At 37.9% G+C, this 22,826-nt stretch overlaps 1 protein-coding gene across 2 annotated transcripts in view; it reads right to left on the reverse strand.

Moving 5' to 3' along the window:
- FARS2 (phenylalanyl-tRNA synthetase 2, mitochondrial) overlaps nt 1-22,826 on the reverse strand; it is a 229,026-nt gene that overhangs the window by 151,010 nt on the left and 55,190 nt on the right. For both annotated transcript variants that reach the window (XM_083875630.1, XM_083875631.1), the window contains 2 exons: nt 14,358-14,517; nt 6,824-6,955 (listed from right to left, as the gene is read on the reverse strand). In XM_083875630.1, the coding sequence (XP_083731756.1) occupies nt 6,824-6,955; nt 14,358-14,517 (292 nt within the window). The remainder of the gene's footprint in view (nt 1-6,823; nt 6,956-14,357; nt 14,518-22,826) is intronic.

The raw sequence follows: 22,826 nt of genomic DNA on the forward strand, positions 1-22,826 counted from the left end.
TACCCTCTAAATCTACTGGCATTACTACTCTTAACACTAAGCTAGAAAAATCATATAAACCCACAAACTCAAATGGCCATCCAAGTTTTATAACTACTTACTTAAAAGAATCAATCCTATACTTTTTGTTCTACAAGATATCCCTGCAAACAAAAAACACATTTTCCAGGAATAGGTATAATAGAATTGTCATAAAATGGAATACTGTATTTGTTCAATATATGTAAACACTACAGATTGGAAGAAAGCTTATATTATTCTTTTGAAGAATCCCAACTTTAACACAGATAATGAATCTGTCAAAGGTAATAAAATCAGAGAAAGCAACATTTCGAAAATTTTATGGGTTCCTTCTGTATGAAAGACTTGATGAAAAAACAGCTAAAAATAGAGTTGTAAACAAAGTAGGAGACAACAGGCAAATTATCTTGACAAGGAAAAAGGAAGGGCAGAGGCAAGATTTACCTTTATAACACAACACACACATCAGACCTGGTGGTGTAGCCAGAGATAAGAGAACAAGAGAAACAAATAACAAATAAAATAACATGTCTTTTGATTGACATGAGCATCACCTCTTGTATAACTCATTTCTGTGCTTTGGATTACTTATCAAGGCAAGACTTGGACTTCCTTCCAGTCAGTTCAAAAGAAACCAAAATAAAATCAACCCCAAAAAGCAATCTTCATACAAACACAAGAAATGAACTCTCTTCCATTTCTTCTTTGAATAGGAAAGGAGTTAGAAGAAATAACTTTTCTATATAAGAGTCATCCCAATTTTAAAATACGTGCTCTTTAGAAACTTGAACCTCTAAAGTCCTAAGAATCCAGATTTAATCCTGCCAAAATTTAAATCCCAAGCTACATCTCAGCTCATGTGTAAATATGTAGTAGTGGTGTATCTACTCCCTTTGCAGGACTGGGATGCTTAGCGAACCTCCAGTTACATTTGCAGTCACAAAGGAGGGTGGCATTAATTGTTAGGCTGAAGATGCTAAGAAAGTGGCCAATATTTCCGCTGTGACTTGCTATAGATGTTTCCTTTACAGTCAAGAGATGTGGCAGTTAACCGAGAACCTAATTGGCACTCCACATTCTTCAACTTACATGACTGGGCCTTTATATAGACTGTTTAAAAGTCAGGTATGTATTTTGCTGGTAGCCACCCAGGTGACTACAATCACAGCTTCTCTCCTCAAACAGACAGGGTGGAACACCACAGATTTTCAGGGAAAATCAGGTCCTCTGCTATTCCCTTATAAACTGATCAGCATTGTCTTAGGTACACACATCTCTGGATGTGCCACATCCATACATTTGTGGGTATCTGTATGACATCTGAAGAACAGAGATAAAAATTCAATCACACCTTTCTCTAAAAGCCCACAACTCCACACCAGTTCCTTGTTTGAGCAATGCAAAATTTCAGTAGCTGCCAGCTCAACAGAAGGTCTCTCAATTTAGCCAGATGTGAAAATCAGTTTTTCTGATTTACACTGGGTGCATGCGTGTGTGTAGAAAACCACACACCAAAATTAAAACAGGCCAAATCTGTCTGTATTTCGCTAGTCATAAATTTGTTTTATTTGTCTCATTCTGTATTTATTTTTATACATATACACACATATGTATATATAGATAGATACATATACACATAAGGTATCTATGTATCTATGTGCAAATGTAAATCACTAGGATAGAGGAAGACACAGGAGCTGATATTTAAAGCTTGGATTCAACCTCAGTGTTTTAAACAGGCCACCTTTGGGAATTCAATAAAATTCAGATGCTTCCTAATTTCCCATTAATTCTATTTCATCTGAGACACTGTATCTTCATGAGATATTCACTTTATCTTCAGGTACCTGCCTAAATAGCTAGACTCTGCTCCCCCTGCAGTCAGACATAGAAAGAGGCCACCCAGCAGATTGATCGAAAAGCCTCTACACATTCAAAAGGAAGCTTCCATCAGACGAAGACTTTCATTCTCTATTGAGTTTAAAATGACAGTAGGAAAGTTCACTTGAACTAAGGCAGCTGCACTCTTTGTCTGCAGTGTGCATGCGTGTCAGCTTCTGGTGTACTTCAGTTCCAGCCCACAAGAGAGGAATGATGACACCGCTATCTCAGAGTGGTCTCAGGGGAGAAAGCACAGGAAGCGCTGGGAGAGTTCAGACACTATACAGTAATGTGATTGTACAGGAGACAGACAGCGACCTAAACTGACCCCTGACAGATTTGGGATGCGGGGCTGTGAAGCTTATGCAGCAGATTTAAATTGCTTTGGGTGCTCCTGTGGGAAGAACCAGTCCACCCAACAGTTTTACCTCCTTCTCTTGGGAGGCTCCAGATGCTCGATACACCAATACCTCTGTAACTTTAACTTCACCTTGAAGGGTTTCAGGCATGTATTTTAAATGCATTATATTTACCCTTCTACACTACATCCATACAAAGACATACAGCATTAACTATTTCAAGGTCCCCACAGAGAGCTGTTAGCAGAGGCAGAACATGGGCCGGCACACAACTGAAGCCACATGCACCATCTGCTCAAACATTTTAATGTAATTTACCAGGCAAGAGCTGAGCAGGAAAAAAAAACCCGATAGATGAAAGAGATTAGATTTCCCCTTCTCCAAAATACCTCCTGCTGCTTGATATATGAACCTAACTCACTCACAACTAATATTTCATTTAAGAGCATATTCAAAATTAAAAAAAAAATAAAAATCCTGTGCCTGCAAGGTAACATTGACATAATTCTTCTGTTAACCTGCTGCCCATTGAGAACTGTCCAGGCTGATAATCCTATTGCCAAAACCAAAAAGGAGTGCACTAGTTAAGAACTTTAAAGTTGTTACTTCCACTCAAATAGCAGTTTTGATGAACTTCAATAAATGAGAAAAAAAAGAGAAAGATTTATTTACTGCAGCATTGAAGCCAAACAAGTTCTACATGTTAAGACTTGTATTTGGCTGAAGGTGGCAGCCCTGGGCCTAGTACTGTTTGAATTTTGGGAACAAGTCCTGCAACTGATCTATAAAAGAGATTCCAAATGGCAAAGACTTACACTTCAAGAATCAGGTTTCATGGCAAGCAACCTTCCACCTTTTAAAACCAAAGCAATGATTTGAAGAACTTAAAGACAAACTCCTTTTGTCATGCTCATCAGTATTCATGAAGATGTTTAGACAGGATTAGCAATTTTTCCCCCATTAGAAATACTCACAAAATTAACAAGAAACTAGGACAACTACCTTTGCTATAAAGTCAGCTGACATTTCCTCTTCCAAACCCCTACACCATTCCCTACTCCTTTTAAGCTGACAATAAAAAAAAATTAAATAAATAAAATCAGTTTCATAAGACTGTAAATATTGCTGTTAATTTCTGATGTGAAAGGTTGAAAAATCTGCATACAGCAGGAAAGTTCTACCAATTCATCCTACTGGTACCATAAATACAGCAGCCTTCATGATTCATAATTTTAGGCAACTTGAGCTGCCCTCCAGAGCTGAATGCCTGGCTGTGTGCCAGGATGCTTCAGCCATCAGCTAGCAATCAAAAGCCATCATCTGCAGCAGTCATCATCCCAAAACCTCCCCTTCCTTTTCAACTCGAGGCTCATTAAAGGTCAACACAGCAAAATTAATATTAAGAGTTACAAGAAAAGGAAAAGAAGAAGCCTGGAGAGGATGCAGGCAGGAGTGATCATGACTCAACATATGGATAGGCTCCCACATAAGGAGGCACTATCTGACCAGCACTCTTTGGCTTGGAAAGAAGCCAATGGCAAGACCTACAACTGAAATCTAAACAAAAACTGAGTGGCTTAAACAAGGAAAAAGAGAGACTCGCTAACTCTTCTCGCATGACAGAAGAGCTCTAACTGTATCTCTAAGTTGTTGGCCAGAACAAGAAAGAAATGATTCCTCATGCAAGTTAGGCAATTTAAGACCTTGCAGAGAGTAAAGGTTTACTAGGACTCAAACATTTCAACAAACAAATGGAAGAAAATTCCACAATGATGACAGAAACCAAATATATAATTTTCAGCCCAGGAAATAAACAGCTGCAGAAGTGTAGCAGGGAAGGATGCCTGTATAACCATGCCTGTTCTACTCACCTGTAGCCACGGGCTTGGGAAGGAATCATGATACAGCAATGCCTTGGACTTGAGGTTGGATCTGGTGTGCCATCCTTACATTATTTTATTGTATACTTCAGGAGTTAAAAACATTGTGAGAAGTCTTACAAAAAAAAAAGACAGAATTCTCTTTTTTTGTTGTTTGTTTGTGTGTTTGGGTTTGTTTTGGGGTGGAAGGGAGAGTGTTTGGGTTTGGTTTTATTTTTTAATTATTTTGGCTTATAGTCTCATGGTTTCGAGGTAAACTTTAGTTCAATTTACTTGTTTCCGTCCTCAGCTAACATATTCTGCAACACTGAGCACTGAGAACATTGCCATTGATTTCCATCAGCAAAGGATCACACCCTAACTGCTTCCAATTTCACAGTTACTAAGCAACACTAAGTGATCACAGCCTCTGAGCAAGCAACGTCCTGTATTCAAAGGTTTGAATTGTAGAACTCCAAAAGACTTGGAAGTTGGGCATCTACCAATGAACAGCAGCTTCACAAACCTTAAATAACAAACCCTTGAAGTACAGAAATACATACCTTGGGTGCTCTTAATTGAAATTATCTCTACTGAACCACAACATAACCTTGTATACTCATCATGGACCTGAAATGGAGAGTACTTTCTAATATACTGCAAAGTTTCTGCATTTTTCTCAGGATTAACCAGAACAAAACCACTTTTCTTTATATTGAAATTCATACACAGAACTCCTATTAAAGTTACGGATTCAGGTATAAAGATGACAAAGAAAGCACACAAAACCAGGAAGTTAAACAGCATCAGCCTTAGGGGAACATGTAACATCATCCCTTACAATTCAGTACATCTTTGGGATATAGCATATTTTTTTTTAATGATTACATAGAAACACTGTAATAGGATTTATGTTTTTCTTTTAAAATAGTATCACTGTTAGAAATACTATCACTGTTAGAAAATAGTAAATAATGCCATATTCCTAATTTTTTTTTTGTAGGAGACTTTCCTGAATGCAAACAACTCTTAAAAATAATCAATAGCTAAATTTGCTTTAATGAAGATGGTACTTGGAGCCTTTACTAAATTATACTTGCTCATGTACACACAATACAACAGAAACCTTGCTTGCTGCTAACATGGAAAATCTGAATGGTCCAGAAGGCTGGATCCATTACCCAGAGAATGACTAAGAATGAGGCTGGCTGTTCTCCTTCCTTGAAAAATCCTGATCTGGTCTAACATTTAAAAAATGGGAAATTTCAAGGGTGAGAAAGTGCTATGGAAGCCCACGCATGAGAAAGCTAAAAAAAAAAAAAAAAAAAAAAAAAAGAAGTGCTGTAGAAACCTCTGGTGTTTCATGTACATCTATTCACACACACACACACACAAATGTATACAGTAATTGTTTTGAGACACAGTTTAGCTCTTTTCGTACCCATTAGAGGATCCTAATCATAAGAGTTGAGCAACATAAAAGCTTTTGAAGCAGAAAGCCTGGACATTGGTGTGTTACATCTAATGGAAACAATATTACACAGCAGTCTTTCACTTCCGAGACTGATTAGAAGCTGTACTGTATTTACCACACTATGAAGATAATAACCTGTGAGAACATTAGCATAAATCATTAATTCATTATGGGGAAACTCTGGAAGAGGATATCTTTCTAAAAGGAAAATGATCACATTAAAATGCAAGCAAACTTTGAGGAAAACAAGCTATGCCAAGTAAATGGTGCCAAAATAAAGTAATTTGTAGCTATCATACTTGCTCTTCAATAGGAATAATTTAGAGCACATGAAAACACAGCAACAGCTTAGCAAACCAATGGGAAAAAATCAACTGAGTGTTACATTGGCTATCTGAAAGCCCACTTGCTGGCATTAAACACATTCTATTCCAAAAGGCTCAGGTACCTAATAAATACTACTGGAAGACACTGAACAATACAGGACTGAGCACATGTAGACTGTCCTGTGCTTACTAAGGACTGCCTATCCTCAGTAAATGAAAATGCAAGCACACAAAATCCTCCATATAAAAAATAATTAGAAAAAAATCCACCAATTTCTCTTCTCCTTCTTTAATACTTGTGTGTCGGTTTTAGAAAGCAAAATGGTCAGGTGACATTGCTCTGTAATAATTTCAATTAATATAAATGATGTTACTTTCTAATGCAATTTACGACCTAATAAATAACCAACCTGAGGAGAAAAGCAACAAAACAAAAGAAAAAAGACACCCACCATTTACCCAGCAATCAAATAGCAATATGAAAAATATCACATTCCTTTTTCTATGCTTTAGATACAGAGGAGCATTTTGATATTTCAAATATTAAGAGATGTTATTTGCTATTGATACTTTTAAATCATTACTAAGAATGTACTTGACATCTCTTGGGAAAGAAAAAAACACCGCACGCCTTAACTTGCAGGTTCTCTTTTAAAGCTGACATCTGTCTGTCTCCTTACTGCACAAAATAAAAGGTAAGCCTTCAGTTTGCAGGCTTCAGGTCACTTGCTCAGTTGCTACCCTCAAATCACAGCATGCAAGGGCTGCCTTCTACCTGAGGAGTATTCCCACGCAGAGATGCCTGTGCTCACCGGGGTAGAAGGGGCATTCCAGGCTGTGAAGCTGATTGTGCTGGGAGTGTTTGCTAACAGAGATGTCAATGAAGTAAAGGAGTTTCAGTACCTGAGTTAACAAGCTGCTGCTCCATGACCCCACAGCCCAGGACCTCCATCCATTCTCCTTGGAAGTTGATCTCCATCTCAAAGGAAGGGTGAGTGAATGGGAAGTAGCAATCTACCCATCTGACTTGCAGTCCTGTAGCAGTGTTTAAAAAAATAAATAAATATGAAAGGGTGTATGCTTAAAAGGCCATCCCTCCAACCATCTGTAAAACTTGCCCTTCAACTAATGACATGTATTACAGCAATCCAGAGAAAATAAATAGCAAACAAACTAATTTACAACACTTGTGGGCAGCGATAAATCTTAAAACCTGTGCAAAAAATGACTATGTCTTTTCTAATATGAAAAATGCTTTGTGCAATTCAAGCACCCTTTGAAACCAAATCAATCATTTGTCAAACTCTACCAACCACCTGGCATCAAACAAAAATGAGCCAAGATAATGGGAAATTTAGTAATTTCGTTATTCTTTGCACCAGGAAATGACTAACTGCTTCTCACAGGAAAAGCTAGCTAAGTCTTTAATTTTTACTTAGTATTTTATGGATCACCTAGGCAAGTAATTTTTTTTTCACCTAAACTTAATTAAAATACAGAGCTATTCTCTCTGTATATGTTTAAAAATTAAAGTTAAAAACAGATATTAATATACACAAATAGAAATATATTCTCACAGAGCTGCACATTATTAAGGTATGTAACACACACACAGAGCATTCTGGACCCATAAGTGCAAGGGAAAAGCATCACTTGGTAATTCCCCACCATCCTCCCCAATTCAGCACCTCTGCAGATACCACTGTGCAGAGCAAGGAAAGTCTTGGCATCTCAGAGCAGTGCAGCCAGAAGAGGGCAAGGTCTTCAGTGCTGCCAAAAGCAGAGTTGTTGTCAAAGCCCTCATTATATTTGATGAGTTTTTAGTTCTTCTAATGATTTACAGATGCTTTGTTTCACTAAACATTTTTTTCTAACCATTAGGTGTCAGGAAAGATGTCTCAGAAACACAAAAACTCAAAAGAGAACTGAAATGCAAATCCTCTAAGCTAAGCTAATGCCTCAACCCCAAATACATCTTCTCTTCAGTTAAGCCAAATGCTAATCAGAGTTAGGATCATTAAGAACCAGGCAGGTCCAGCTTCAAAAATAAGGAGCACTGCAAAGGTAGTGTGGGTGACAGCAACTTAACATTCCTGGTTTCACCTTCAGGGTTTTGGGGGGTTGTTTCATAAAAGGAAAGTAAAACATGAAATATCATGATTCATGCTAAAAGTTCTTCAAATAAAAATATTTTATATAGCCTCAAGCATTAGATCTTCATTGATTACTTCTGAAACATGAAATGTGGCTACAGAAACTGAAACAATAAATTACGACAAAGGTGTACATGCATGGCCAAAACAAAATACCTCCTAATAGTCACAGGGAACTTTGCTAGATGCTATGAAATTTCAAATGGCAAGGCAGATATCAAAACAAACAGACTGCTACTTCTAGATTTTTTTCTGCTTTCTTAAAAACCAACCTCAGGAAAGTATATGAGTAACGAAAAAGTATTTTGACAATTGTGTATATAGAACTCAGAAAAGTAGAAGTATTTGCAATAGTTTCATTCACAATTGTACTGTGACTTACAGCAATCACTTTATTGCTCTTTTTTGTCTGCATGACAATAAAAAAATACATAGATTAAAAGAGTCATGTATACAATAGTATAGTATGCAGAAAACATGCTTTTAATTTCCTGATCTTGGCATTTTTAATCCTTGGACTATGCATATATAAAATATTTTATTTAGCTTGCAAAATTTGCAACTGTAGCAACTACATTGAATATTCAACTAGTTTGTGTTCAGTAACAACACTCAGATAATGGTTTCTTATTAATCCTCTGATTACTTAAACAATGAAGCTCTGGGAAAATAAAGATTCCTCAGCTGTTTATTCTTAATTAAAACAAATTTTATAAGGTAAAAAAAGAATTTAACAGTCTTTTTATTTTTTGAACTTTAATGCATATTAGTACTTAAGAGGCTTCTGTTTTAAATGCAAATAAGCAAACAAACAACATTCTGAATAAGCAAAAACAAATTCACAATGAAGAAACAACTCTCACCTTTATTCTGTTCTCTAAATTAATAGTTAATCCCACATACCACAATAATTTTATTCATAGAGTATCCAGGCCATTTGGGAATACCTCTGTAGTTTATATGCAAGCGCTCTTTCAGATTTTTGGCTCTAGAAGACTTCGCTGAAAAGCAAAGGGTGCTCAGCATTTGGCAACATTAACTGCATTTCTACAGAGTATCACACAATAAATGGGTACATTTATTATTTAGATACAAAATATTGTCTTAGTGCTCAATATATTCCCACGGAGTAAAGGGCATTGCTTACACTCAGCAAATTACACCACTAAGGACTTAAAAGTATTATGATGATTAGGCTTCCTGTAGTACTTTGTAATTTTCCTGATTTGGTCTAGTTTATTTCTTCACATACAGCTATGAAATACTGGCAAAACTGATCATTTCTAGAAACTTCAGGAGGCCAAAAAGACACATATCTGTCTTAAAACAGGCACTTATGTTGAGCACAATGCTGAATCTAACCAAGGCCTGACCACTAGACACAAACTCTAACTTTTCCAGTTCAAAGAAATTATTTGTGTTTACACAAACACACCTGCTCATTTCAGAGCCTCACAGTGTTCATGGGAGTCCTTCCAGAGGGTAGAGGTCCACTCATAATGGTGCTGGGCTGATTCTGGCTCAACACCAGGTTCCCAGCAAAGCTGCTCTACCACTTCCCTCCTCAGCTGGACTGGGGGTAGAAAATATAATGAAAGGGACCCATATCTCATGGGTCGAGATAAGGGCAGGGAGAGATCACTCACCAGTTACAGTCATGGGCAAAACAGACTCAACTTGGGGAAAGTAATTTAATTTGTTACTAATCAAATCAGAGTAGGATAATGGGAAATAAAAACTAAGTCTTGAAAACAACTTCCCCCATGCCTCCCTTCTTCCAGGCTCAACTTCACTTGCAAAATTTCCACCTCCTCCTCACCAGCAATGGGAATGGGGAATGGGGGCTGTGGTCAGTTCATCCCTCATTTTCTCTGCCACTCTTCCCCTGCTCCAAGGTGGAGTCATGCCCAAAAAAGACAGTCTCTTCATTAATTGCACCAGCATGAGTCCCTTCCACAGTGTGCAGTCCTTCAGGAACTTCCTGCTCCAGGCACCAGCATGGGTCTCTCCACAGGGCTACAGGTCCTGCCAGAAGCCTGCTCCAGTGCAGGTTTCCAACAGAGTCCCTGCCTTCTTTGGGAATCCACCTGCTCCAGCATGGGGTCCTTCATGGGCTGCAGGTGGATCTCTGTATCCCCATGGACCTCCAGGGGCTCAGGGGCACAGCTGCTTCACCATGGGCTGCATCCTGGGCTCCAGGGAAATCTCAGCTCAGGCACCTGCAGCACCTCCTTTCCACTGACCTTGTGTCTCAAAGGTATCTGAAGGGCTGTCTCTCACATATGTTCTCATTCCTCTCCCTGGCTGCAAATTGTGTAGGATTTTTTTTCTCCCTTTTGAAGTGTGTTATCCCAGAGGTGCTACTGCCATCATTGATGGGCTCAGCCTTGGCCAGCAGTGGGTCCATCTTGGAGCTGGCTGGCACTGGCTCTGTCAGACATGGAGCAAACATCTGGCAGCTTCTCACAGAAGCCACCTCTGCAATTTCCCTGGTACCAAAACCTTGCCATGAAGACCCAGTAGAGTAACTTACATGTCAGATCAGTATGGAAATACTGAATAATTATTGTTATTTCTGAAACTGAATCCAGGTAAGGAACTGGTCGCAGCCTGCACTCAAAAGTAATGGTGCTATCAGACATTAAGCTAAACAAGTGCTAGCCTAATTGAGTCTCATAATGAAAAAGGCTTGACCAAAGGCACTGAAAAAGAAAGAAAAGAAAAAAAGAACAAATCAAACACATTAAAGCAGCCTATTGCTACACTACAGCACAGAAGCAACAAAGCCTGAGACCCAGATGGTCTTCAGTGACCAGAAATTCTCTTTGCTGCTGTGAGGATTATTTTTAGAGACGAGGTCATGGAAGAAAAAGGAGAGGGGTGCAGGGAGGGTGTTGGGAAGCCCAGAAGGTATTGAACTGTGGCCTCTTGAGGTGTGCGTCGATTTGTAAGTACTCCACACCTCGTTGTTTCAGATAATTCATCATACTTGCAGCAGACAGGAGCTGGCTGCCCATATAAACCTGCATTAGCTCACATTTTTTCAGAAGTTATTAGCTAGACCATTATGCCCTTGATAAATGATGGGGTTTTTTTTAACTCCTTACACTCATAGATCTCCATGCACTCAAAGGAGGCCTCAGAACGACAGAATTAAGAAGGGGCATGAGTAGAATATGTTAAATTTAAAAGTTATCCCAGTGGTGGTTCTGTGAGAATCAGCAGAGGCAAAGCCATCAATCAAAGCCCAGCATTACTCACTCTCCTGCCTTCTCTTTTCCAGTGCCTAGAAAATGGGTAGATAAATATGGGACAGCAGTGAATTTTGAGCCATTTCATGTAAACCAACAAATCACAGAACCAGCACACAGTCATTATTTTCTATTTGCTATGGGAAGATGACTTCTGAATCTCTCAGGGTACAGAAAGTTTTTGGCAAACTACAGAGGGGTTAGAGATAGAACCATAATTGAAAAAGACTGGCTAACTTTATGAGGAAATTTTGGACAGCCTTGTTACTAAGTAACTAAAATGAGAACTAACAGACTACCTACGTTGAGCCGGCAGAACAGTATGGGGAGATGAAGGTGTAATTTAAATTAGGGGATTTTAAGTGTGCACCTTATGGAGGCAACAGAGGAGAACTAAGAAAGGTGATGTCTACGTGTAGTATTTGAAATAGATTCCTGACAGAAAAATGGAAGAAACTGAAAGACAGTTACTTGTAGAATGCAAAATCAGGCATGTCATATCACCAGAAAATGCCATAAAAAGAACTATTTTACACTGTCAAGTTTTTAAGACAACTGATTGGATGCTCCAGATAACATCTGTCATTCCTTTGCCTGTTGGCAAAGTCAGAAACACATAAAAGGACAAACTTTTGTAATAAGGGTAAGTTCAGATTCTATTAAGTCTTCAACCTTCCTCAGAACAACACAGTGATTTTTAAGCAACTTTGTTTTGTCAACACTGAATTGTCCAAATAGTGTGGTAGAAATCAGGTAGAGCCCAACTGTCTCATTAAATATCATGAAAACTATCCTAGAACAACACACACACACACAAAAAAAAAAAAAAAAAAAAAAAAAAGAAGGCAAGTGAGTGAAATGACCTTTCTGCAGAGATCCTGCAGAGATCCTGAATCTATCATCAACGTGAGCTAGTAAATTCCCAGAGAAGCATTGCAGAAGCACAGCTTCCAAGTCCAGGACTTCAGGTCCAAGCTACTTTATGCAAAACTAATATGTACAGCAGATTTAGTCTACAATCCAAACAATCAGCCTATAAAAAACAGTTGACTGTACAACAGTGAAACATTTCAGTCATTTAATGCAGCTGTGGCCATGCTATCCTGCTAGAAAAGATGTGCAACTTCACTACAATATTCTGCTGACAACGTAGGTTATTAAAGAACAGAATCGATGTCAAGTATAAAGGAATTAAATTTTTGCTTTTAACAGAACATGGGGCCTTATGAAATATCCACATATAGGAAAAACATAGAAATTTACCAAGAGCAATACATTTAAACACATTTTAAATTTTAAGTTAAAATTTATAGGAGTCAAGATACAAAAAGTAATCAAGAGTATTGTGTAGAGTAAAATGCTAGTTAAAAGATGACTGCTATCAAAATTTATTTATGTGTGCCCCAAGACAGTTGCAGTGCACTAATCTCATCTACCTTGTGCCTAATATGAACTTTGAATACTTTGAATTCCAGTATCTCCATGAATGGGGCAGGAGGGGAAATACACATACATATACACATATATATCTATAATTAAATTTAATTCAATAATGATATCTTGTGTTTGTATTCCAGGAAAAATATATGGGGTATAGAAATAGAAAATCCCAACAGTGAGAAGGTGGCATCTACTTTTAGTTTATATATTTAAAATAATTTACAAATATATTTAATATCTTTTTAGCTACTGTGTGGACTATATAAGAACTAGTAATAGCTAGCATGCTGAGGTTTAAAGTGCAGCATCTGTGAACAGTTGGAGAAGGATGTCACTGCTGTCTGAGATACCACTAATAACTCTGCGAATTGCTGACTTTAAACATCCTCAGCATCTGAGGTAGATCTAAATGTATCATCCTTACTGTTGTTCACTTTCATCCCAATTTTGTATGTTTCAAAAGGTCACTGTTAAGTAAAATACACCTACCAAAAGTTCTGAGCTGAGGAACTTAAAAATTTTTGTCCAAGTGGAATAGAGCAATAAGTGGTAGAAGTTTTGCATGCTATAAGTCAACTTCAGAAATTCAGAAAAATATTCAAGCAGTCATATATAGAACTTGGTATCATTATCAATCCATTCTTGGAACTACTGCTCTAAGTGCAGTAAACATCTTAAAAGACCTTAGAAAGTAGGCAAGATACCTCATGCATTCTAATACCACCCAGTATTTCCTCAACAGAAAAATGAATCAGCTCAGAAGAGCAGCCTCCCTGCCAGGAAATAGCACTAATGTAGCAATTTTGACTCAGGCCATTTATAAATTCAGTTCCTGACACTGAAAGCAGGTATTTCTGAGGAGAGAATACTTCATTCATACACACATTCATTACCCTTCCTCATTCCACTGTAAGTACCAAAAGACAATTACTGTTCAGCTTGCAGTGAACTTAGCAAACATGGTCTGCCCTCAGCCAGAAGGTTTAATTTCCCTGCACAAGGGAACCGCTCCTGGCGCTGTGTGCGCACACAGCGGAGCAGTACATGGACACACACACCCCTTCCCTGCTCCTGACCATCCCCATGCTGCTGCTGTGGGATCTGAACACTCCCTAGCTACACCCAAGCTCTCTTGCACCCCAGATGCAATGCTGCACCCATGCTCCATCCCTCCAGGGATATGGGAGGCTGACGAGGATGGAGCAGAGGGTGTCCTGCACAGCTTTGTGCTGGAGCTGCCTCTCCTTGCAGGACCCACAGTGACAGACCTTTAGCACACAGCTTCTGCCAGACTGGTGCTTGCAGTTGGGTCTCCACATGTCCCCACCTGTATTCATGCCCACTATGTTACTCTGACATGCTGCACACCAAAACATTTTCACAAAGACCTGCTGAGTCAGCAGAATGTAGTGTGCACCAGTATTTAGGAAAACCCAGAGATGCCTCCTAGAAAAACCCACTTGGCTGTTTCTGTATTAGCAGCTTCCAACACAACCCTTAAATTTCCTGTCTTTGGTACCCAGCAAAATGTTTTTCAAAAGCCCAAATGACCACAGCCATGAGCAATCTGGGGAGAAAGGTGCAAGAACTTACCATCACCAAAAATGTGAGTCATGAGCTTCGTGAGCACTTGCTTCAGGTTGAACTCCACCAGCCTCACTGCCTCCATGGTGTGACACTCCTGCTTGTGTGCAGTGCGATGGCCTTGCTCAAACAACTGCAAACCTTCACCATCTTTAATGCTGGAGAACAACTAGAACAAAACCACAAAAACACCATGTTTTGCATCAGTGACCTCCTGAACGAAAATAAAGAATGAAGTTGCACTGATTTAAGTGGGAATCTTACCTGCTAAATCTGCACTGTGAAAAACAAAGACTGTAACTTTATACAAATTCTGTTCACTAAATGCAGAGATGAATCATCGTAAGAACAAAAATAACCAAATAATTACATCTGGCTCATTTCTGTCCTATATCTTCAATTAATATGATTAGCTATAGGAAAACAATAACTTACAAAATAAGCATCTCACTTTTTCTGATTCAGTTACTTTGAAAGTTATCAAAGTACTCTGTACAGTGTATGTAAATTACACCCCAAAAATTACAAAACACAATTAATACAATGGCATTTATCAGAACTTCAACTCTTTTAGTACTTGAATGATATAAAAGAAATATCAATACAACAAAAAAAGAAACAAAACAAAACAAAACAAAACAAAAAAAAAACAAACAAACAAACAAACAAAAAAAAAAAAAAAAAAAACAACCAAAACAAAAAAAAAAAACCACCAGCCCAACCAACCAATCCAACCAAACCAACCAAACCCCCCACAAAACAAAAAAACACCCCTGACAGTTTAATGAGATTTAAACTGCTTACAGTTTATTCATCCTGGGTACAGTTTATATTCATTTAAGAACTACCATTTTCCTGTATATTCCCACACACAGCATCCTTTTTGTGACCAGGAATTTTGCCTATGGAGCATTTAAGGTTTCTTGATCTCAGGTGGGGGTTTCCAGATAAGTTACAAAGCACAGAGACAGCTGTTTTGGGACGTGGCAGACTCGCTCTTCATTCAGATGCTGCTTCCCACCACATCTGCTGCAAATTGAAGATTTCTGTTCTCTGCATATCCCCATGTTTCTGGCCAGGTTATCCTGGCCAGATACATACCAGCAAATCTATATCCTCTCAGAGAGACAAATAAAACACATTCATTAAACAACATTGTTAGAGGATCTGTGCAGGCCATTTTACACTCTAAAGGGTATTTTTGTTGGAAATCCTTACAGCTGTAGAGAACCCCCATATCTGGGGTGAAGTCTGGAGGGTAGGGAGAGCCAGTTGTAAAGGTGTTTCTAGTGCCCTTTCCTACTCCTCCTCCTCTACCTTCCCCTAGTCAATCAGGCACACATAGAGGGGAAAAAACATGCACTGAGATTTTCTTCCCATTAAGCCTCCCAGCATAAATAGCTCTTACTCAGGAGATGCCACGAATAGTGTGTAACCTTAACAACTCATGGATGCCCACAGAAGTTGTTTTAACTGCAGTTCAATGCCTTCGGAGCACTAAATGCTCTAAACAAAAAGTTCAAGTGAATCTCTGATAGTCCACAAATGCTAGATACAATTAATTAGGACTAGTTTTTAGCACATTTCCTACAGACACAATGAATGAAGAGTTCAAGTTTAGATAGCAGGCAAACTAGCACCACAGTGGATTGAAGGAATACGAAAAAAAAAAAATCCAGTAGCACTAAGCATCACACTTTTAAATAACAGATTTTTTATTCAAGTGGTCATCTGAAAGATTAAATCCCCTTCTTACTGATGTTATTCCTACCTTGACTGGAACAAGCAGATAATTTCTCCCTCAATGTGCTGTCAGCAAGGCAGACTGGTCATCCAGCATGTGGTTTTGAAAGTCAGGGGAATTCAGAGAGACCAGCCTTAGCCTAGGGAGGATAATTGTCTTAGGCTCACCAGGTGGCCAGTGGAGAGACACAGGCTCCCTCACAGAGGAACAGAGTGGCTAAATTAGGTTCCTGCTCTGAACTACCCTACACAGGTAGCTATTTTTTCTACTGACTGACTGACTCACTCACTCACTAAGCCAGAAACACCCTTCAGGCAACAGAGATGTTCCCTCTTTGTACCAGAATACACTGTATTTACACATTAGAAGGTACATTTGTTATTTTACCTATCAGCAGTATTTTAGAACATGAAACTCTCTTCCTCCTTTTTCCCTTCACTCCTCCCTTCAGCTTAAGACTGGCTTCTCAGACCACTGCAAAGAACAGACAGTCTGGACACCAGCCTTTAAAATACAGCATATGTATCAACAAGTACAAAGAAATATTTTTCCTTACTGTTGTATTATTTCTGAAATGTTGATATCACAATTACAGTCTTAAGCAAAATTCTATTTCAGTGGTTTATATCAGATGTGGACACATGCAAGAACCATTAAATACACTGAATCATAATCCAGCCCTGTCACCTGCCTGAGCCCTAATCCTGCCAAACCAGTCATATACACTATCTCCTTCCCCCAGCCAGGACAAGGGTCCATGCAGCAGTGCACTGAGCCAGGCTGGGAGGTGGCTCCAGACAGGCAGTAGAAAGGAAGGGAGAAGGGAAAAAACTGAGGGATGTGAAAATGGTCAGTTCGGTTTGGTAATCAAGTATCAGCATACTAGCAGCACCAAGAGACAAGCTGGCACATGGAACAGGGCTGGGTCAGTTTGGGCACAGGCGTGACTCTAGTCCAGTTCAGACAGGCTCTGAAAACAGCCATAGGGAAGTTCCTGGAACAGGCAAGACAACAGCCCCCCTTACAGTCAGGCATGAGAGGCATTTTGGTATTCTCCATAGAGGCTCCATCAGCTGCAGATGGGATTATACCAAGAAAAAAAGAGATACCTTACAGTTGTATTAATATTTATTCCTGACTTTCCATTCACTAACATTGCTATGTCAACACGAGCAGCTTTAAACCAATACACCCATTTCACTATTACAGTGATTGAACTGTGCTAAGTACATGTCTTGGATTAGAAACACCTCAACATTTCTGTATACATAAAGCCAGGAAAGTCAAAGCTTGAATAAAATGAAGAATCACCAACAGTCACTCCTTTTGGATGTCAATTTTTCTCAAGCACATAACTGAGCCAATGGAGGAAAAAAAAATACCAGCATCTTGCATAAAACACTGAGACATCCAAGAAGACATTTTCACCTACATTCATTCCTTCAGTGCAGACTAAAGCAGCATGCACTATCTTATTGTATGGAATACCATCAGTCACTACTACAAGCAGGAAAGAAATTTCCTGTAGCCATAAATCGAGTACCTACATGTCTGTCTAATGTAAGGACAAGAGGATTTTTCTTTGAGTGAAGGTGTGCAAAACATTGAATATTGTATCACCAAGAAGAAGTCAAAAGAATTAACACTTACCAGGATTTATCAGCATATCTCACTGATATTGCATTACAAAGGAAAAGGCAGAAAGGAATTGAAGTGACCTAACCATGTGACATGAAATTTACTCACAGTTTAGCTCATAATAAAAATAAATTAAAATTTGATAACATGTAATGGCAAGAAGACAGAGTTTTAACTGGACAAGTAAAAATGGAGCTATGGTCCTTCAAAAGCACATTCCAGTATTTCTCAGCCTGGCATGAAGGACAGAAGTAACATTTGTGATTTAAACAAAGACCCCAATGTTTCCTCAGTCACTTGACTGTTTTAGTCCCACATCCTTTCACTATCCATACATTTAGTATTCAAAATTAAGTGTCTCTGCAGGATGGCATTCAATGTAGATTTCAGATCAGAGAGATCTGTAACTATATCCTGTCTTTCCACAATGCAGTTGTGTATTCCTCCTGCCACTCATGCATACATACACCAGTGATTAAGATAATGAATAAATCATGCTCATGTACTTAAACTCAAAAGGCAAACTAGCATTTAAGATTATCTCTATATGAGGATCTGCATGTGACTACACCCAACCTTGCCACACCAAAAACATTTTGTCTCACTAGCCCTAATAAGTATCTCTAAAAATGAACCAACAACAGCTGTACTCTGAATCCACTTATGAATAGCAAACCCTTTCCACAACATTTTAAATGTGCTGTGGAACTCAAGACTCAACTAATGGATCAGGAATGATGAAGATGATGCCACCAATAGATTGTTCAAAGAGAAAACCTAATTTCAGTCTCAGTCAGGCTCCAAGGTGTAACCATACACCCTGATGCAGCCAGCTTCAAACACCAATGAGATATACAGCCCATGATCCACATGACAGAAGGCTCTTCACTGTATATCAATAAGGATTTCCGGATTACTTCAACCCACAAGCTTGAAGGTGGTCACCTGAATTTCTACATCCTTCCACTCCAGTTCTCCAACTACAATGAAGAAAGCTAACCTCTGTTGTTTCTTTGGAAGTAGAGGGCTGGGGGCTTTTTTGAGTTGTTTTTTTTTTTTTCCTAACGTAATCAAAGTGTTTCTGTAAGAAAAGGGAAAATGATAAAGATGTTTTCAAACCTGAAAGAAAAAGTAACACTGCTACACAGATACCTGATATAATGAGACATCTATGATAGACTTCTGTTTCTGTAGCAGTAGAAACTCCTTTACTTTTAAGCACCTTGGACTTCCCAAATACACTTGTGGACACTTCCCTTTTTTTTTTTTTTTTTTTTTTTTTTTTTTTTTTTTTTTTTTTTTTTTTTTTTTTCCCCACAATTTAAATATTGCATTGAATAGATTCAACTGCTTTATTCTGAAAAGGTTTCTTGGTTTGTTTGGGTTTTGTTTTAGCTGGACAACAACATGTAAGACAAAGTCTGAAAAAAAAAAATGAAGTCTTTGCAGTAAAAGATGCACCATCAATTTTCAAACTTTCTAGACCCTGGATCACTATGAAAATCTAACAGACCTTCTCATGCCCTTCACTGTCAAGTTTTTGAATAAAAATAACAAAGAATACAATTTGGATCCTCGGATCAGTGAAGATTTATTACAGCATGATTTATACACCACAACTTGGAAAATACTGAATGTTCACCATTAATACCAGAGAAAATGAAATCAATTCCACCTAAACTAGCCGGGCTCTTTATCCTGACCACTCAGTTCAACTACAGCTTCAGGAATAAATTCACCTCCAAATATTCTAGCAAAGTAATGCTGCTGCTCCTTTTTTTTGCACTAAGGTGAATCTAGTTCAAGTGCCTCTGCTCCTGTGAGAAGGAGGGCTGTCTCTCAGGCTCTTTGGGATCAAAGCTTTGCTCACAACCCTATCCAGAAGTTCTTGAGGGCTAAGAAGGGTACCTTTCCTTGGACATTTAAGCCTTTTAAAATATTTGTTCCTTGGTGCCCAGCTAAATACTGCTATTATGACTCCCACTCTCACTCACAAGCATACTGTAAAAGCTCCAAATCATTCCATAAAATAGGTTGATCCCTGGAACACTATAAATGGATTTAAATTCCTTTACATACAAGGATTTTAAAAAAGGGACCAAAGACAAGAAAGGAGCTTTTCTTTGATACAATGTCAGAGCAAAAGCATAATGTCCACAGCTGCAGTACCATATAGGATTTTGAAGAATTCAAACCTAAAGATGCAAGTTTTCCAAGAGGAAACCCAGCATGGCACTCAATTCAAAAAAACCCAAAACGGCAGATGAGTGGTCAATCAGGAGTTCACATCATCCCAAACCACAAGGAAAAGGATAAAAGCCACATCTTTTTCTTTTCAACAATACATCAGGAATGTTGCCAAGGCAGTCAAGTATGGGAAGATAAGAAAAGGAGTATGTATTTAGATGAAAAGGAGAAAATGTACTAATCTTCTATTACCTAGAACAAGAGTCTTTACACTTCAGCATATAAACACTAGAAGCTACAATACTGATTTTTTAAAATTATATATAGTGCTTTGGAGGAGCAATCCTTTATTTGTAACTAGAATATTTACCCTTTTTCCATTGCATCCTAAGAAAAAAGTTTCCATTTCCACCATAAGCATTTCAGTGGAGAATAAAGATGTATCCCTACTACATCTAGCACAAACAAGCTTGATGAGAGCATCATTTTTTCATCTAAACAATCTTATATTGGCCTCCACTGGAACAAGGTTACTAAATTAGAGGAGCAATTCCTGTGTTTTAGCATCTGTCCCCCTTAAAATTTATGTATAATTCAGTACAGACTATAAAACACTGTATGAAGTCTCCTTCAAATTTGTAAACATTTTTTGTTACCAACTGAAATCTGTTCATTGACTGCCATTGGGTTTATATTGGCTCCCTCTTCTGGCTGACATGCACAAAGTGCAATTTAGTTGAGATTTTTTTTCTCTTTTCCGTAAGTTATGGAACTGCACCAAAGGCATAGCATAGAAATAACTTCTCTTATAATCCACCCAGGAAAACTGGCCAATTCAAGTCTGATTACAGCAGTAACAAAATTGCCAATCCAAAGCACTATCCAAAAGAAAAAAAAAGCTATACACCACAGAAGGAAAAAAAAAAATCCAAACACCAATTAGAAGAAAAACAGGAATGTTGGAGGAATTGAATACCAAAGGGTATCATTTGGTATTCAAGGGCAAAACTACTGTTTAGGAAGAACAATTCACTTTTTGTTCAGAATTCTGAAATAGATCTGGGAAGCTATTTTTGGTTCTGGTTTTAACTATTTATATTAGTCACTTTCTAACTGTTCTTCTATTACATTCAGATAATGATCACCTTTTAAACGTATTGAAACCTGTCTAAATGTATTTCCAGATGTTCTTTGCTGGCAGTTCATGGACATTTTTTAAAAATGAGAAATTTATGCATGTTTATTAGAAATTTAAGCATGAATTATTCTTGTAGCAATGAGGTAGTTTGGGAGATGGGAATCTCTTTAGTACTTCAATATTTACCCTCATACTAAGCTGCAGAAAGACATCAGTTACCTGCCCATCTTTGAATTACAGATTACTTTTCTCTTTAAAAAGTAATCAACCAACTATTACGAAAAAACCTATAGTCAAAAAAGAAAACAGCTCAGAAATATCTCAGAAAAAATACTGTAAAACTGCCATACTTCATTTGTTTTTCCAGATCTTACTTCAACATACTGATTTTAACTTTGATATAAAAGATTATGCTGAAGGCTTCCATCACAGGGCAGGAGTTTTAACCTAGTCATGACTATGGAATTTGGGATTTGTAAAGGAGACACACTTTTGTACATCTCTCATATCTTTTGTATCCTACCTAAAATTTCAGCTGAGGATAAACTGATTTCCGCCACACCTCCTAAACTGAGATCAAACATCAAATTCCTCTAAATTCACGTTCTTATAAAATCCTCTAGGCTTTTGTCTTTCTTCTCACGTCTTCTTAGGTCTGTGGTAACTTACACTGTGAAGACAGTGAATGATAAATGTAAAAACCAAAAAAACAAATTAGAGCAGCAAACTGACAACAGCACGTAAAATTATTGTATTGGCCATAACATGAAATGTACCCATGGCTTGTAGCTAAGAGCTAGGAGTTTTTCCCCTGGTTCCAAAGATTCTGATCCTTGGTACTTGTGCAAATTTCCTCTCACCAGAGACTGTAGCCTGGTTAGGAATGAAAAGTCTGAGACAAGGTTAACAAGCCCTGACAATCACACGTTTCTGCTCAGTGGGTTACAGCTTAAACTTGAGCATAAATAAATGAATATCAGAGTATTTCTCTCATGTAGTATTACCTCTATTTAGTCTTTGTTCTGCTTAGATGGTTCCTTCTGGAATTATTTAAATGTGGATTATTCTGAATAGACAACCAGAATACAAAACACAGAAACAGTCCCCAGTGAAGTTTCAGAATTACACATTTGTTTTTTTCCACAAGGCTCTTGTGATTATGACTGTAAAAAGGGATACATATTGAAACACAAACTGAAGCAAAAAAAGGACGCATCAGATCATGCTCAGGTTTATAATTTTTGCACATTGCCCAATAAACAACACTTTACACATCATACACCACTATATTTTCTTCAACAGTACAGAAAGCTCTCCAATAACATTTCAATCATATTCTTGGGGAAAAAGAAAGAAGAGAAAAAGAAACAATCTCTGATGTAATGAATTAGATTATTAAGAATTGTATATTTTTAGATAGAACTCTGTTTCAGTGAAAACATTTCTGTAACACTGTTCCGAGTTATTCAAATCCTATTATTAAATTTGTAGAGTAGAAAGAAATAGTCTATCATCAGGACCAACATTTCTTGAGGGGTATATTCATTAAGAAGTATTTCAATGATCAATCACACCCAAGGCTGCAGGAATTTCACCCTGCAAGAATATTGATGTTATAATTTTGTGGCAGATAAAATGATTAAACTTCTACTCAAGTTAAGAAAAAAAAAAAAAAAAGGTTGTGACAAACAAAAACAATTAAAAGATGGTAGTTTCTTAATATAGTATAGTATACCATATACCCTGATTGTATTCCTAAATAGGCCTATGT

This window comes from Zosterops lateralis (genome assembly GCF_965231275.1).
Source record: "Zosterops lateralis genome assembly, chromosome: 1".
NCBI lineage: Eukaryota > Metazoa > Chordata > Aves > Passeriformes > Zosteropidae > Zosterops > Zosterops lateralis.